Here is a 17,832-nt window from a genome sequence, read left to right on the forward strand (position 1 = left end):
TTCTAGGATGTTATGACCTTTGCTTATGCAGCCCAAACTTCCACTTGCCTTTTTGTGGCCATATACACATATATTTGTAAAATCTCATGTAATATTCCAATCTCTGTCACTGTCAGAGCACTCAGGATCTGAGTTCAATATTGACCTCACAGGCAGCCTGCGCTCAGGCACACTTGATACTTCATCTGCCTGTGATGAAGAGTTCGGGATTTTTTCAGAAAGGAGCTTTGGCCTTCGTAGAGATGTATCCTGGTCATCTTTTCTGCAAAATCTAAATACTGTAAAGGAGTATTTGATAGCTGGAGGCCTAGAACCCAACTCTGCTACTAGTAAACGTGCTTTCATTAGCACTGTGAAGTGTGGGATGCTCCCAGGGTTTCTCCCTCCTGGGAGTGGCAGCACACGCCCCCATGGCAGCGTTGTCCAAGCATCTGCACAGGAGGGCAACGTAGGTGGGTGACTGCACTGCAGCTGAGGCTGTGTCGGGACACACCAGTGCTGCCTACGGATCCATCATTACCCCTTCCTGAGCTTCCCTGCTGCACCAAGACAGTATGGTTTTGGATGAACTCGTGTTTTCTGAGTTGAGTGTAATTTTGTTATATTTTTCTGTTCGCTTGTTTTCTTCTTGAAGAGAGACTTTAAGAGAGGGAGTTGTATCTCAGCCATTTTTGAGTTATCATGATGATCTTTGACTCTATTTTTTTTATGGGTTGCTCTCTTCCTACTGCTGCTTCTTTATTTGAACTTACAGGGCTAAAGCCATCTGTAGTGTGACTCCATTTAAAGTCAGTGCAAAACCACCAGGGATGGATTTGGACCATGGATTTGTTTGTGATGTTACAGTTGGTTGCTCTGGTAATGATTATAATGTGTCACAAAGAAAACATTTTGTCTTTATGCACTGAGCAGACAGCAGGAACATTTTAGTACTTCAGAACAAAACACAAAGATTCTTTTTTGTGCAAATGTTTTCAGTTATAACAACAAATCAGGGAAAGGGGAAGATGAAGAAGATAGCATTTAAACTTTATTTTTGTTTTCTGAGTATGCAGGTATTGAATTATATGATACTGTAGTGTACCTGAGTCCATGGTAAACACACCTTTGTATAAAATGTTTGTGGTGTTTTTCCTTGTTTTTAAGTGCAAGAGCCCAAATGAAACACTAAGACCATGTGAGGTGCATCAGAGCAAGTTCCCTTATGCCAAAAAAGAATGCTCAATTTTATACAGTGATGTTTTTGCACCTTGTCGCAATGTGGTAAGTTTATTAAATATCCAAGATGTGCTCTCATGTAGGAAAATATTGAAATTCCAGTAATTAATTTCTTCTTGCTATTCCCCTCAGTCTGAATGCTGTGGAGGATACAGAGTAGAGCCCTGCAAGTATCTCTATGTGGGTGGGCTATATTTGTGTAGAGATCCTTGTTCCTTTCAAGACTGGAGCCTAAACATAATAGTGATAACAGGGAGCCATGAGTTAGCAGACTGGATAATCAAGGTTCTGTTCTCTTTAGGTTTTATTTATATCTTTTATTTATATAGGTAACTAAATTTTTAAGGCTTTTGTATATATTGTAGGATTCTAAAATAAGCATTTGTGTAAAGTGCCTACAGCTTATCTGAAATGGTTTTCTTTTGTTAATTGTCCTGCTCAATATAGAAAGAAATTTGAGAGAGTGAGATGTCAGCTTCAGAGCTATTGGTATTTTTAATTGGCTGAGAGCGTATCATCTGCTTTTTATCAAAACTCTGAGGTTTGGTGTCCTTGTCTTCCCAATACCTGGCTGAGCCAGGGACTTGAGTTTCAAGAATGTCCTTAAGTTCAGTCTAGATAAGATGGTGACAACAATAGCTTGTGTGGGAATCTTTTATTCCATTTTAGTCCACCCTTTATCAACGCAAGACATGCTCTTTGCATTTTTCCTTATTTCTGACTTTAGCCTCCCAAAGGTTTTTAGTTATTGAAGGTGCTTCTTTACACCTGTGCAAGCAAGAACCACTACATTTCATCTCAGTCTCTTATTTTCTTTATGACTATTAATACTAAATGAGATCATTGGATGTCCCAGCTGAACCTCCTGACTTTCAGGACTGAAGTTTGATATCAACATGGTTAGGAATTTGCCTGAGGAGGAGGTTGCAGTAGCTTAACCCGAGAGATTTATTAATGTTGACTTTAGTTACTATGTAAAGAATTTTTTGAGCATGTGCCTGAGAACATAGTGATGAGTGTATTTTCAAAGTGGAAAGTAATAAATAAAAATGGAACTTTTGAGTATTTTTAAGGAGCTGTATTGTAATAACTCATAAAGAAAGATGTTTTCACTTGAACATTCATTTTCTGTATCTTATCCATGTTGTGATTAAAATTTGCAAACATTATGCCAAAAATGCAGCATAATTATGTTAAAAAATGCATGTCAGGTGCAAAACATGCCATTTAATTAGTAGTCAAGTATTTTCACATGCAGATATCCATCCTGTATGGGACAGCCTGTAAAGCAAACATCTTTCAGGTGCTTTTACAACCTATTCATCAGCATGTGAAAATACAGCTCTTACAAATGTAATGTAAAGTGACCTCCTATCAAGGATATCTGGAGCTGGCTGCACAGGTGGAGAACTGGGTGCCAAGGGAAAAAGTCCAAGCAGAGACTGAGACTGGGGGCACGGAAGGAAGAGAAAGCGTAGATGTGGGTTTCAGGATGTGCTTGGTGCAGCACTCTCACAGTCGCTCCTTCTGCGTGGGTGGTGGAGGATCCTGCTGTGCATGGAGGCAAGCTCCTGCCCGTGGGACAGGCGGCCTCAGAGTTCAGCTGAGGCTGGAAAACCTCGTTTTCAGGGAGACAAAATCTTGCATCTCTGGCTGCAGTGACTGATGGATTGCAGTTGCCCAGCTGAGCACTGAACTCAGTGGGGGCTGAGGAGCCTTAACACAGAAAAAAAGGTCTTACTCATAACTCCTGAACTCAGCAGGAGCTTTGACTCTAGGCTGCCAGTTTGTCACAACAGCAGGATATTGCTGACCCATGGAGAGATGCTGTCCTGCAGACAGGTTGAGAGACAGGTTGAGCTTTTGGAGACAATCTGGTGTTTGGTGGTTCCTGTGAAGCTATTACAGCCATTTTCAATGGAGCTAATGCTCATGCCCCCACCCCAGTGGTATCCCTGTTTTCAAAATAAGAAAAAGAATGAAAGCAAAACAGCATCTCTTTCCACTGAAGGCACAAAAACAGTCTTCGTATCACTGCCAGCTTCTACCAACTGCCAGCTGAGAAGCTGTCTCCGTGTTAGATAAGTGCTGCTTTGTTACTGTGATGGCACCTCTGTGATCTGACGTGTGCCATTTGAGTGCTCCACAACTAAGCTAGAGTCTAAAAACAAGTCTAAACCAAAAAAAAGCATTGCTTTAAACATTCCATGTGTTGAGTAAGAACACTGTTTTGGAAACACTGTTCAACATTACAAAAAAAAGATGATTAAAACCCAAGAAATAATGTATCATGTAAAACCATGAAATAACGTGATAGCATTTTAGAGTGGAGAAATGGATTTCTGATCTAATGAAGGTTTGTGGGCAAAGTATATTAAAATCTTGGTAAGTGCAGAAATATTTTCCTGTAAAATGTCACTAGCATGCTCAAGTTTTCTTTCCTTGACCAAAATCCCCTCCACAAACTATTACTTTAATTACTTGATAGTTAGAGCTGCAGCTCTGATTTTGTTGTTCATGCAAAACTGACAGGATGACTATAGATGGCAGTATTTGCCTTATAAAAACACAGAACTGCCAGCTTCAATATACTCTCCAAAATCAATGAACAGCAAGTGCATGGACAGACATACTTGTGAAGAGTCACTGAATGAAATTTTCTCTTGGCCTGTGACATAGGTACAAGCTGATAATTCGCAGTGTACTTTTTGTATAGGAATGTACCCAAACCTTAGAAAACGCCTTATTTTTGTGTTAAATTCTTTCAGTCAGTCCAGAGGTAGCATTTCTGCTGAAAATGGTGCAACAGGAATTTGTCCAGCTCATGCAATTAAGTCACCAGCTCTCTTTTTGTTTTCTTTTTTTTTTCCCCCCAGATTGATGTGACTTCTTTTGTCAAAAATTGTCACACAGATACATGCAACTGCAATCTTGGTGGGGACTGCGAGTGCTTGTGTACCAGTATTGCAGCTTATGCCCACAAATGCTGCCAGCAAGGAGCAGCGATTCACTGGCGATCTCCTTCACTCTGTGGTACGTACCTGGGCTGGCCTTGCACTGGAGCTCATCTGCAAAGCATCTTCGGCCTTTTGCTGCCCAATAATACAAATATGACAGAAGTAGGTGGATAATAAATGTATTTCTTCACATTTTTCAACCTGTCTGTGTGTTAGCTGTTAGTCTTATGCACTCAAATTTGCTGCCTTACTGAAGAGGACTGGCTGTGCTCAGGGTGTGCCAGCGCGGAGACTGTTGGAAAGGCACCCGTATACCAGATCCGGGTTATGTCCAGTGTTCTGTGTAGGGCTGCAAAGAGATTCAGTCCGTTCTACTTTTCATTGACAGCGAGAAGGGTTCTTGCCTGTAGAATAATTCATGTTTCAGGTCTGCTGTGCTGGCACATCTATTTAAATACAGCTGTATGTCACTGAATAAAAGCCTAAGAAAATAAAGTCACTGACTGAAATACATTATGGGAAATGAAACTTCCTCTGTTGACAGTGAATTTTACATTCTCTGTTGTTACTTTGTAATAATAATGTGCTTGTTTTCTTTTTCTTTTAGCTTATGACTGTGAATATTACAATCAAGGTATGTAGTATTTGATATTACTGTCTTTGATTCATCCTCATATTTATATACCTTGCTGAATACACTTACCCTTCCTGTTTTCTACCATACCAGCTAGCTATGTGCTCGAAACAAGTCTGTACTCCCTGGTTCTAAAATGGAATCCATTTTTATGAAGCATTTAGTTGCAGCTAATTCCTCACATCGACCACTCTAGAATACGGAAGGCGTCTTTGACATACTGTTCTATCATCTTTCTTTCTGTATAATGCTATTTTGAGATATTTATCTCTCCCCACCCACCCTGCCTTGTTTTGTTTCTCTTTTAAAAAGAAATACCAAAGAGACACTTTTCTTATATCAAGTCACTCAGACTAACCCTGGAAGAAAATTTAGTTTGGTAATTTCTCTCTTTCACAGGTTACAATGATTTTTTTTGTACTCTTAATTTGTGTATGTGAGTTTAATGAGCTCAGCAAGTTAGCGAAGCAAGTCCCTATGGCCTTTCTGCTCTATGTCCAGGGACAGTGGTGGCATGGAAACCAACATCGTAGTCGTAAGCAAAACAACACATCTGGCATCTCAGATGAAACATGATACAGTGCACACTGCAATTAAAATCCTTCATAGCTTGTGCTGAGAAGAATCTCTGTTAGCTGCAGCAGTGTTGGAGGTTCTCTTTTTTCTGTTCTCCCCGTTCCCTAGGGTAGGATTGCACCATCACAATCCCTTGAGCTCACTGGACCTTCAAATCCATTAGAAAGGAGGGGTGACTTGTATGAGTAGCTTGGAGTATTGTATGTCATTTTGTGACATATTCCTTGTCTATTTAATATCATTATGTCATCATACTGACTTTTTCTTCCCTCCTGCTCTGCTATAGATCTCTAAAACACTGTTCTTCTGTGCAATATCTCATGTATTACTTGAGATTTGTCCTATATAAATACAAACAGACAATCCTATATTAGTAAGGAATTCAAATACTGACACATTAGTGTGCATCTTAGAAGGTTATACACGGTTATTACCATTTGAATTTTCACCTCACTGAACTAATTGTCTTTGGCACAGGGAAATTCAAGTCCATTTCTGCAAAAATGAATGGTGTGGATATAATGCATCTCTGATGATACTGAGTTATGATTAATCAGAATAATAATTAATTCAGTATGATTTTTGGAAAAAAATAAAAAAGCCTCATAAATTTTATGAACACTTGTCACACTATGCAATTATCTTCTAGGTTTTCATGCTGAAGTGGCTTGCTTTGTCTTATTTTTCCTTCTTTCATATAAAAAAGACATATAGAAGAGATTGCTCTGGTTCAATTAAAAACCCAATTGAATTAATTGATGGGCTTTTTCTTTGACTTGCTGTATGTAGTTTTAACCTTGCTTCTATTTTTAATAGGTGAAGGTCAGTGGCCCAGCTGTGTTGAATGATCCTAGTAATCCCTCATGTCTCAATTAATAAGCTCATCATATTCAATGTGGGGGTGGATTAATGCAACATGCAGCATATCTTGGCAGTCAGGGAGAAGCTCGAGAGGGATGTTAGCTTGAGCTTGTACTGTAAATTTCAGAACTGGGACCTATTATATTTTGAAATTGATAGGTTACAGGATTTTATGCACAAGTCTCGCAAGTATTGTACTGTAAAGAATGGTTCCTTAGAATGAGAGTTGTATTCATTTAACAAACTTAATTCCTGTGGCATCCCATCTTATATTTGGATACTGCGCAGGTGCTTTGTTGGGAGCAAGATATTGAAGAGGAAGGGAAACTTGACTAAATGCAATGATATGCTTGTGACTCTGATACATCTTTTTTAGTGACTTGCATCCTATAATGAGCATCATATAGTAGATTTTTTTTTTCTCCTCCAAGAAGTCTGGCCCAGTACAGTAGCAGCACGTAGATCTCTTCAGGTATAGCTGACTTTCCATAATTTCTTTGCAACACGGAATTTTATCTTATTTAAGAAGTAGTAAGGTGTACTGGTTTTGGCTTGGATAGAGTTACCTTTCTTCATATAGTTAGTATGGCGATATATTTTGGATCCGTGATGAAAACAGTGTTGATAACACACCCATGTTTTAGCTACTGCTTACACAGTGTCAAGGCCTTTCCTGCTTCTCACGCTGCCCCACCAGTGAGTAGGATGGGGGTGCGCAAGATGTTGGGAGGGGACACAGCTGGGAGAGCTGACCCCAACTGACCAAAGGGCTGTTGCAGAACATATGATGTCATGCTCAGCAATAAAAACTGGGCGGGAAGTTTGCTGGGGCTGGCATTGCTCAGGGTCCATCCAGGCATCGGTCGGCTGGTGGTGAGCAATGGGGTTTTTTGCATCACTTTTCTTGGGTTTGTTTTCCTTTGTTTCTTTTCCCTTTTATTTAAAAAACAAACAAACAAACAAACAAACAAACAACTTACTAAACTGTCTTTATCTCAACCCACTATTTTTTTCAGTTCTTCCTCTCTGATTTTCTTGTGGGGGGTAGTGAGCAAGATGCTGTGGGGTGCTTAGCTGCCTACCAGGGTTAAAGTCAAGGACGGTGTTACGCATGTTTCCACCACCAAGTGCCAGCAAAACACCTTTTGGGACATAGGATGGCTCCTCCTCTAATTCTTTTTTGTTCTGCATGATGTCAAACTGTTGAATCTTTATGGCAACTTTATCAATTACAGCTCACTCCTGCATTTGCTCAAGTCATAGGCAAAATGTCTGTTAATATGTAAGGATAAACAATCGATTTAGAATAAAGAGTCTTTTTAAGATAAATTGCCTTGCCATTTCTTTAAAAGCAGTCATTTTGTGGCAAGCTTGTTGGCTTCATGTGCATATGAGCTCCAACATAGTTTCCATAAAAACAGTGGTTATTTTCATGCAGTTTTCTTCAGAAATCGGTGTTTTACTTCTAGCTGAGCCAAATCTCATTATTATGAGAATTCCCTTCCTCTGGGAAGAGTCATATTTGAATGGAGCTGTCTTAGGCTGGGAAAAGGGTTCAGTCTTTTCACTGTAAGGATTAAAAGCTTTCACAAAACTTACACATTTTGTTTATTACTCTCAAGGTGATGTTTTAGAACTATGCTGCTCTTGGTTCTTTCAGTGGCATATAGTGACAAAGACAGATGCTGTTGTATCTGGATGTATCGTTGTGATCCTTTCCAGCCCAGCAGAAATAGCTCCAGGGGTTTGCCGCGGGGCATGGTTAGGCAGCACTGTTTTGGCAGTGGTACCAGCTGAAGCTGTTGTCACTGTTATATTGGCACAAGATTTTGAATGACGATGTGGTGAACCAGACTGGAAAAATCAGCTGGTTATTTTTCAGCTGGATCACTTCACTGCTGAAGCACTTCAGATAGCATAATAAATGGGGCAGTAGGGGGGCAGAAGCAAGTGTTTTGTGGGAGAGGATGAAGTAGACAACTGCTTAAGCGATATTGCTGCCAAAAGTTGAATTACAGCCTTATAATTTAAAATCTGTTTTTTTTTTTTTTGGGGGGGGGGGAATTGCCTATTGTCTATTTGGGGAATAATATTAAAGTTGCTCTGTTGATCTTTCAAAGTATAGAGATACAGACATGTAAAAGACTAAATACCATAAAAAAGCAGCCCAGATTGCTTTCTTGTACAGATCATTTTCTGAGGATAGCTACCCACACTTTTTTGTGCTCACTTTCTATCTGTTGTATTCTGGGCAGCAAGCAAAAAATAAGGGAGTACATTGAACAGATAGATACAGACCTACTCCAGCATAATACCTTGAGGTATTGAGCTGTAGTTCCAAATTTCTTTGATTCCAAGTATGGTGAAATATTTAAGGCAATGTATTATGTCAACTAAGACTCAAGGTTTGTATGTTATGCAAGGAAGATTTTTTTTTCTATTTGATTTTTCTTCCCTTAGGTCTTGGTGAAGGACCCTATATTTTGGCAAGTTACGGAGAGAATGACACAATTGTAGGAGCTAACGTATCCAGTAGAAGGATATTTCCCCTGCCTAGAACTGGAGCATATGGAAATGTATTTTTCAGTTTCATGGTAACTCCAGGTCTTTTCAAAGATAAAGATTTATGTAAGTGTTCTCAACAATTTTGCTAATGCAATACATATTTTTCAAACTATATGAATGATTTTTGCTGCATCTTCTAAATCTCCTAAAATAGTCTAGATATTTTTAGTTATTGGAATAAGTGAGGATGAAGCAGCCAATTTCAAAACTGAGGAGGAATACTGTTTTTTTAAATTTTTTTCTTTAAGTATTGGAAAACCTTGATGCCAGCTTTAAAGCTGACTTTTCAGAGATTGTTTTAGAAATATGGCAAAAGGCAAGTGAATAGAATTCTTTTGTGAAAAATATTAATTAGTTTGTATAACTGGAAACTGGAAAATTTTGCACATGTATCTAGGAAGTATCAACACTGAAGGTGAATGCAGGATATTTTTGTCTCCAGTAAAATCATGTCTACTTTATGTTTTCTTCTTTTTTGTGACTTTCAGTGGACTATAAAATGTGCAACTTAGAACAACCAGTCTCTCTCCTGCATTGTTAGTAAGCAGTATCTCCATACAATGTAGGAGGAAGTTTCTTAAGTGAACAACTATTCCTAAGCTGTATTTTTCACTTACCAGAGACTGATCCAAACTATACAACCAAAAATAAATATGTTTAAATATTTTTCCTTCTGTACATATTTTCCTTTCTTCACATGTAGTGGGTTTGTGCCAATTAAGTCAATACAGATTTTGTCATTGCTTTCTCACAGAATTTAATTTGTTGAAAAAATCCCAAACCCTCAAAAATCAACATAGAGAAGGGCGGTCTTCGCAATAAAATTTGAAACTATATTCACAAACAGTTGACAATTTTGCAGTGGAGAAATTAGGTTTTTATATATGATTTTGAAATGAGAAAGTACATAGAATAGAAGAATTAATTCAGTCCTGTCAATTCTCCTGTCAACGTTAAGTAGAAGTAAAACATTCCTTATATCTGTGCCGTACACAGGTAGTTCTCATCTGTGAGGAATGAGATAGTATTAATCTAGATTAAAGACACTTCAAGTTTTTATTCAAGTTGAAAACCAAATATGAAGTCAGTCTTCTTCTAAGTTCCTAAATTTTCAGAGAATTTTCTTCACTTTTGATTTCTGGCATGGGTAGAGCAAATAAAGGGTTGACTCTTTTATTTAGCCACAGGTTTTCTTAGTGTATTGCTGGATATGACTGTATGTAAAAAAAGCCTGACCTCAAGGTGAAGTCAAGCATGTTCTTACAATATTTGAGGGATGTTATTTACTAATGAAATTTTGGTACAGCTGATCTGTCAGGCATGTGTCTGAATTTGAGAAAAAACTCCCAATTTGAGCAAGTCCCAATTTGAGACTGCTTATGAATCAATTAAAAAGCTGGTAGCAGTAGGCTGAATGTAGTTTTGATCTAACTGATTAGGTCTCTGGTGGCTCTGGATTACGCGATCACTTGAAGTCTCCTTTAGACCCTGCATTTCTAACTTTTTTTGTGTTACTTAAACCTGAAATATTTTTTTGTGAAAAGCAGTTGTTTAAAAGGAGCCACTTAACAGCCAATATATAGATTTTACTCTCACTTTTGTTTGCTGTGAAAATCTTACTATTATTATTTTTTTTTTTCTTCTGTGGAAGCTCTCTCTCTTGTTTCCCTTGAATCTGCTGAAAGACCAAACTACTTTCTGTATGTACATGACAATGAAACCGTTGGGTTGGAACAGTGGCAGCCAAGTGCCTCCTTTCAGAGACGAGCCACCTTCTTCCACCACCAGGGCCTCTGGAGTCCAGGGCTCAGTGCCTTTGAACTGCACAGCAAAAAAGGCGTTTTCATCATTCTCACCTCATCCGGTGTTAAAGTGGCAAAGTACGATGATTCAGAAGAATTCAAACGTTTGAGTAGCTTTAGTATTGAAGGTAAATTTTGCATAATCCCAAGGGATAAGTATGGTTTTTTTCTGGTTGCCTTCAGAGCACTTGTCTTTCATCAGCAATAGTAACATATTTTTTTTTAACCTATTTTTAATTACTATTCTGTCTTTGTCTTCCATTCTGCCTCCAAATGCTATCATTTTCTAATTTTTGGAGATATGAAGATCACTTTATCTTTGAACTACATTTTCATTGTTTTACTCTTTCAAAATGAATGTGGCATGTCACAAAAAGTTGCATGTTAATGTCTTGTTAGTGAGCTAGATATCTCTATTCTTTTAAATGAATGGAGTAACTGTATTGCTTCTGCAACCAACAGTACCTTCACTATGTTTAACTGATTGTTAAGGTTTTTAAGCAGAATATATTGTAAAAGTGAGTAGCTATTTGTATCTTTGAAGCTTCAGTGCCTTTTAGCTTGATTGAACTTAAAATACATGAAACTGAAAGTGAATAAAATCTCACCTATTTGAAAGTTCTCAAGAATTTCTCTACTTGGTTTTCATTTTTTCATTTTTCTGAAAATCCCAATGTACATTATAGAAAAGACTATAAATTTATAGTTTATTGACTATATGATCAATAAATAATACCTTTTCCTTCTTTCTCAGAACTCAGCGCGTCTGTGCCTTATAGAAGGATGTGTGAGTGGCGATACGAATCTTGTGCTAATCCTTGTGTTAAAACATGTAGTGATCCTGAAGGGACAGCATGTAAATTCCTTCCTCCGTAAGTAAAATTAAGCTCATATTGCTACTGTATTGTTTTTTGTAATATGCGTACCATATGCTGTCTGAAAATTACTGCAGCTGCAATATCCATTCATTTTTACTCAACAAGATTTCAGTATCACTCTTGTGAGCAACTCTCACAAGTCACGTGAAAACATTTGTAACAAGCCTCTCATTTCCCATGGTATGTATTCCTGTTCACATGCGATCTTTCAACACAAGAATAAGAAGGTTTGTATTTAGCCTAGGGGATTACGTTCTGGCAGTGGTTACGTAGAAATCTATTAAGTTAAATGGAGGTTATTCCCTTCTATGGATTTATATTCACATCCTAAACTAGCATCCCATGATACTGTAAATGACTACCTCTTTCTGGTGTTTAAACAACAAAGATGAAAAACTGTAGGAATAGTAAGGGTGGACTACGCCCTCTCCTGTAAGAGGAGGGAACTTTATACCAAGAGATGCTCATTGGCGTGACGGGAGGGATTTCACACGGCTGCTGTTATCTTGTTACTTAGTAACAAGATTTCCTGTCTTCACGGATCTCCCCTGGCATCTATGGAACCACCAAAAACTAAAAGGAAAAATGCCTAAAAACTCAAGGCAAAAAATCTGGTGGAAAATAAATGATATTTTGAATTTCAGACTACCTCCCTAAGCATATGCAGTTTATGATTAGGAATATTACTAATTTTCTCTGTTGGTATTCTCAGCTTTTTCCATATGGGCACACTGGTTGCTAATGTAATGATTTTCTTATTAAAAATCCCCCCAAAATGAAAAATTAAGGGAATATATGGACTTCTCTGCACTCCCCTATGCTAAAAGTGCACAAGAATGAGACTTTCTATGGAGTCTGTCTAATTATTTTAATGTCCCAAATGAGACATCTGGATAAAACAGAGGTCTTGTAGAGAAGTTCTTCATCCTATGGAAAACCTTTCTGCTTAGGGATCTGAACTTCTACCTGGTTGTGGAAGCAGAATTGTCCAAACCTATCATGTTTGTCAGCCTATACAAAGAATTGATTAGTAAAAATTTAGAAACGGAATTGTGCTGTTCCATGTCTTTTTGACCTTAAAATGCCTCGAAACACTGTGTTCACCATTACACTGGAAAGTTCTCAGAACCCTGATGAGGAAGACATTTAAATGTTTCATTTTGAAAAAAAAAAAAAAAATTAATTTAGATTTCTACTGTGACTTTAGAATTAACTATACAATATTTTAAAGGGTTGAAGGATGCTTGCCATACTGTCCCAAAAACATGATCCTTGATGAGGTCACACTTAAATGTGTTTATCCGGAAGACTGTAAGTATTTTTTATTATATTGGTCTAATCTTATAAATCACTCTTGAGATCCCAGAAAAGGTTTTAATCAAATGTACATTGTGGGTTTTTTATTAAATGCTTTACCAGAACATCTTTCTGTTGAGGAATGTCTCTCTGGGTCATAGACTCCATTCTCAGTCATCCAAAATACATCTCCTACATCCAAACAAGCCATATCTAAAGCTGAATTCTTTCATTTCTCTAATAGTGTGTTACATTTTACCTTTTGTGATGGTGTTATACTCATCACAACTATATTTGACTATATACTGCTAGTATATCATATGTATATAAGAGAAAGATCCCAAATGGAAGAAATTCTGCTGTGGCAAAAAGTTCAGACTTATCAGTTGTTAAGCCACCACTAACAAATTCAGTGCATCTATTTCATAATGTCTGGTGTGTGGAGATACCACATTATTTGCTTAGTTTGGGGATACAGTATTCCTTTAACATAACAATTACATTTTAATACTGTATTTTATTTTATTTTACAAGTTTTGTATTAAATACATTATGTTTGATATTTGCTAGTACAAAGTTATCTCATACGGTATACTACCTTCCAAAGATATATTTATTCAAAATATATTATTATTTTGGATTTACTGAATTTTCCAGGGAATTCCCTTGTTGCTTCAAAACTGCTCTGCAAAATCAAGGTTTTCACTAATAATAAAAAATTAGCTACTTCATTTGCAAAGAAAATTAGGAAACTCCTTGAGTCAGCTGAGTTCCTCAAAGTCATCAGGCAACCTGGAACCACTGGAAAGTTATCTTCTCAGCAAAATGGTGCTCTGGTTTGCTAATATTTAAATGGGACTTGAACAGAGATATATGTTGCTATTTTGTTTTACCAATAATCCATAAAAGACAGTGAAACATGCATTTTTCCTTTTAGGCATACCTGTGACACCTACAGAATCAGCAATCAGAACAAAACCTTCAGTGTTAATCTCTCTCACAGATGCTACCACGGAGAGATTTCCTCAGACATCTCCTTTATTTGTTACTTCAGGGACTGAGTCAACTCGTACCAGTATGACAGACAAAATAACCATGATGGCAAACACAACTTTAAGGGGAATGAATATGTCGGCACAGTCCATTACAGATTTTTATTCATTAGAAGCATCTAATGCAGCCACCTATTCAACATTTTCATTACCAAGTACAGTGGAGCCTTCTGATGTACTTCACATCACAGCCAGCCCTACTGTCCTTTCCAGACTCATCTCTTCAACAGATTTTCCAGCTGCTCAAGCCTCAGCAGTCACATCACGTACTGTCAGTTCTACTGCATCTATAACTTTACCCATTACAATAGCAACTCCAACAGCCCTGCTCAGTGCAAGTCCTACTCCAACACACTCTGCGTTACTAGCGCCCACTTCCCTAGTGGTAGTTCCATTTCCACTTCAAATATCAACCACTCAGCTAGGAACTGTTCCCCCTACCTCAGCATTAACAACTTTAACCTCCAAGCCATCTTTTGTCACTTCTGAGCTGCCTGCAGGGATTGGGAAGAGTAGGAGTCCTTCAGAAAGTCATTCTAGGGGAGCAGCAGTATCCTCTGAAGTGTCTTTGTCTGCTTTGCAGTCTGGCAGAGCAACTTTCACAAGACCTGTATTTCTTCTAGGTTCACGGTTGACACTAAGCACATCTACTTCTCCTATATCTACTTTGTCTGTTAGAACTAGGTCTGGCATTGGTCAAACTGCAGTTCACCCAACACCCATTTCTGCACTGACTTCAACTGCTCCTCAAATTCATATGACTACTAGATTTGCTAGCTTTGAGACAGGTTTTCCTCAATTAATCACAGTTTCATATTTTGAAACAGCAAAACCCTTGTCTAAGGCTTCTCTGATATCATTAAATGCAAGTTCTCTAGCTAGTTTTTCTCCAAAGCCATTTTTATCTTCAGTGGGCATTCCGGTGACTGTTCCCAAGCAGACATCTCCATTAATAAAAGGCAGTATTTCTGCTGCTCTGCCCATAATGACTGTATCCTCACCTCAAGTTGCTTCTCAAAGCCCTATAAACACTTCTTTGAGTCCCTCTGTAACACACACAGTATCTATACCAGTGCATTCTCTGATTACCTCCCTGAGGCCCAAAGCTATGGCAGATGGCCCTGTTGCCTCCAAAAGTCTTTATAAAGTACCTTCTGCTGCTTCCACTCTTCTAGTCAATCCAACAATCTCTGATAAGTCTATAACAAGTAAAGCTTCAACAGAAAATAAATACATAATGCACACTGATTCCTTTTCAGTGTCATCCATTTCTAAAAAGCCAATGAAATCCATTATGTCTACAGTCTTCCCTCTTAGGGCATTGGTATTACCTCTAAATGCTACATTAATAAGCGCTTCAGAAATTACAGAGTACCCAAGCAGTTCACATACAGAACTGAAAATTGACCCTGTGGCACAAAGTTCAGGCACTTTCCTTCCTAAAGATCCTTCTCTTACAAGGTCATCATCTTTATTTACAATCTTGTTATCAACACCAGTACCATCTTATGTGACGTCTCAAACTACAAGTTCTTCATTGATTCCCATAGTCAGTAGGACATCATCATTAACACAAAATATAACTGCTACCAAAACATCAGTTTCATCTCTAGATACACAACGAACATCAAAAAGTCCAGTTATAAACTTTGCAACTTCTGTAGATTTTTCTACATTCACTTTAAACATAAGCCCTTCTACCAGCCTTTCAGCAGCGCTAAAAACATCCATTGTAATGCCCTCTTTACTAATGCCTACAACTCCTGAAGCCACTTTAGAAAGCCAGTCCAGTAGGGTCTCTGTGTCTTCACCTCCTCCTAAGACCACTCATATCTCTACCATTTCTCTAGGAAAACAGAGTTCCTCAGTAAGTTCTTCAGAAGAAGATGGAACAATATTGGCCAAATCAGCTGGAATCATCACTCAATCCACTACGCCAATGATCACGAACACAACAGTGAATGCTACATCCTTAAAAGCACCTTATATTTTTGCAAAAATACCACCTAGCTCTTCAGCCAGTTTATTAGTTGATTCTGGCACTCCTGTAGCCTCTAGGATTACTACAAAACCCACTGATTCTTTTGTTGCCGATTTGGAGTTTTATATGGCTTCAGCTTCAGTTCCTACCACCATGGAAACACCCATGCATGTGTCACACAAATCTTTATTTACATCTGCAGTAACTCAAGCTTCACAGAGCACTAAAGAAACTTCCAAAATGATGATTATTAAAACAACTGGTACTACAAGTCCATCATCACAGACAAAGAGCACCACATTTACAGCTTCATTAGTTAAATACACAACCTCATCTGAAAGAACTGTAGATATTTTAGAAAGTGGTCAGATTTCACATGAGCAAAGGAATGTTACCAAGACAAAGTCAACTACAACTGAGAAATCTTCCCTGCCTTATTTGACAGTATCTGCAGTTCAGAGTTCACCTTTTTCAAGAAATGCAACCTCAGTAAGAAATCTCTCTCTTTCTGGGGCCCCGGATGTAACAACATCAGATTGGTCCAAAATCTCAACACAGAAAACCAGTAAACCTTATTTCAGTTTAACAGAACCCACAGAGCTGCATACCAGAACTATAATAGATTTGTCTCATTCTAGTGGTGGAATGGCTCTGCCTTCCTCTTCAGAGCCTGTGGAAACACAAACTTCTCTGGCAAGCATGGAAACAATGCCAGCTATAGCTGACAAGGCTTCCTTTGGTACAGTGATGTACACACTGATATCTACATCTTCCGAATGTGTGGTACGATCGGTTTTACTTGCCCCTATGTGTTAAAATATATATTGCTTTTCAGTCCATTCTGATACGCTATGCATATAATACCAGAGATTTTACATATCTCCTATTTTTGTTTTTTTTGTATATTTTAAAATACTCAGTTATTCTGAGATGATTCTTGTATCTGTGCTCTTATACTGCCCTGGTATGTTCTGCAACTTGGATGTATTGCTCTGGAAAAAAGTTACTTTTAAAGCTATGTGTTGATTCTAGATAGCAAAATATATTTCTGAGGTGCAGAAAAAGCCATAATCCATGGAATTTTTGGGTTACTGCATAACCTCACCCTGTCTTTCTTTTTTCCACTTGTTTCTTTGTCACAGAGTTTAAAATGATGGGAATGCATGATTCTGTATTTCTTAAAATGCTTCAGATTACTACGCAATATAACATGTTGCCTTGACGCATAATGCTTTACATAGAGCATTCCACCAAAGCTAGATGGAACAGGAAGGGTGTGGGTGAATGGACGTGCATCATTGTCACCTGTTACAACCACACAAAAGCAATTCATTCCAAAATAACTGATGAGGGGTCATGTAGATATGCTCACTCTGTCTCAGAGCAGGGTTATGAACAAGTGATTGCTTGGACTTGATAAGGGCAATGAATGTAATGTTGATTCTGATTGTTTTTTCCTTATATGACAGCCAAGATACCTTGAGCCTGTTGACAAATGTAGCCAGTATGTATGTGTTAATACGGGTTGGATGTTGTACAACCTTTCAAGGAACTGCCCTAAGGATGTGCAGAAGCCAGACTGTGGTTTTCGAGGAATGCCAGTTCAAGTTAACACTGATAGTTGTTGCCCAGAATGGGAATGTCCCTGTAAGTCACTCTTTTATTTTTAAATACAACGTAGAGCCTTGATCTGTAAATTTCAAGTAATAAATTAAGGTTTTATTACAGCGGGAATATAAGGTTGAATACTGGAATGAATTTAAAAGAGCTGTTCATCAGCAAAACAGAATGAAATATATTAAATGTTTTGATATCTTTGAATTAACATTCAAGAGAGTCAAAATATTTTGTTTTGAATGAAAACATTGAAATGAAATCTGCAACATGAACATCAACATTTTCCAGCTGAGACTTTTCAGAATTTCTATCAGTAGAAATGCTGAGATTTCAACATTTTGTAAAGAAAACAAATTAAATACTGGCATTTTCTGAAAGACAGAACCCCCAAATTT

General features: G+C 37.9%; 1 protein-coding gene across 1 annotated transcript in view; it reads left to right on the top strand.

Moving 5' to 3' along the window:
• The window catches only part of OTOGL (otogelin like), a 98,315-nt gene that overhangs the window by 55,306 nt on the left and 25,177 nt on the right, over positions 1-17,832 (top strand). Inside the window, exons 30-39 of the mRNA XM_087764422.1 lie at positions 1,147-1,263; positions 4,095-4,251; positions 4,783-4,809; positions 8,707-8,874; positions 10,463-10,741; positions 11,368-11,485; positions 12,723-12,802; positions 13,725-13,994; positions 15,690-16,603; positions 17,290-17,467. Of these exons, the coding sequence (XP_087620548.1) occupies positions 1,147-1,263; positions 4,095-4,251; positions 4,783-4,809; positions 8,707-8,874; positions 10,463-10,741; positions 11,368-11,485; positions 12,723-12,802; positions 13,725-13,994; positions 15,690-16,603; positions 17,290-17,467 (2,308 nt within the window). The remainder of the gene's footprint in view (positions 1-1,146; positions 1,264-4,094; positions 4,252-4,782; positions 4,810-8,706; positions 8,875-10,462; positions 10,742-11,367; positions 11,486-12,722; positions 12,803-13,724; positions 13,995-15,689; positions 16,604-17,289; positions 17,468-17,832) is intronic.

This window comes from Nipponia nippon, unplaced genomic scaffold (genome assembly GCF_047370975.1).
Source record: "Nipponia nippon isolate SJK-2023a ecotype South Korea unplaced genomic scaffold, ASM4737097v1 scaffold_3, whole genome shotgun sequence".
Taxonomy (NCBI): domain Eukaryota; kingdom Metazoa; phylum Chordata; class Aves; order Pelecaniformes; family Threskiornithidae; genus Nipponia; species Nipponia nippon.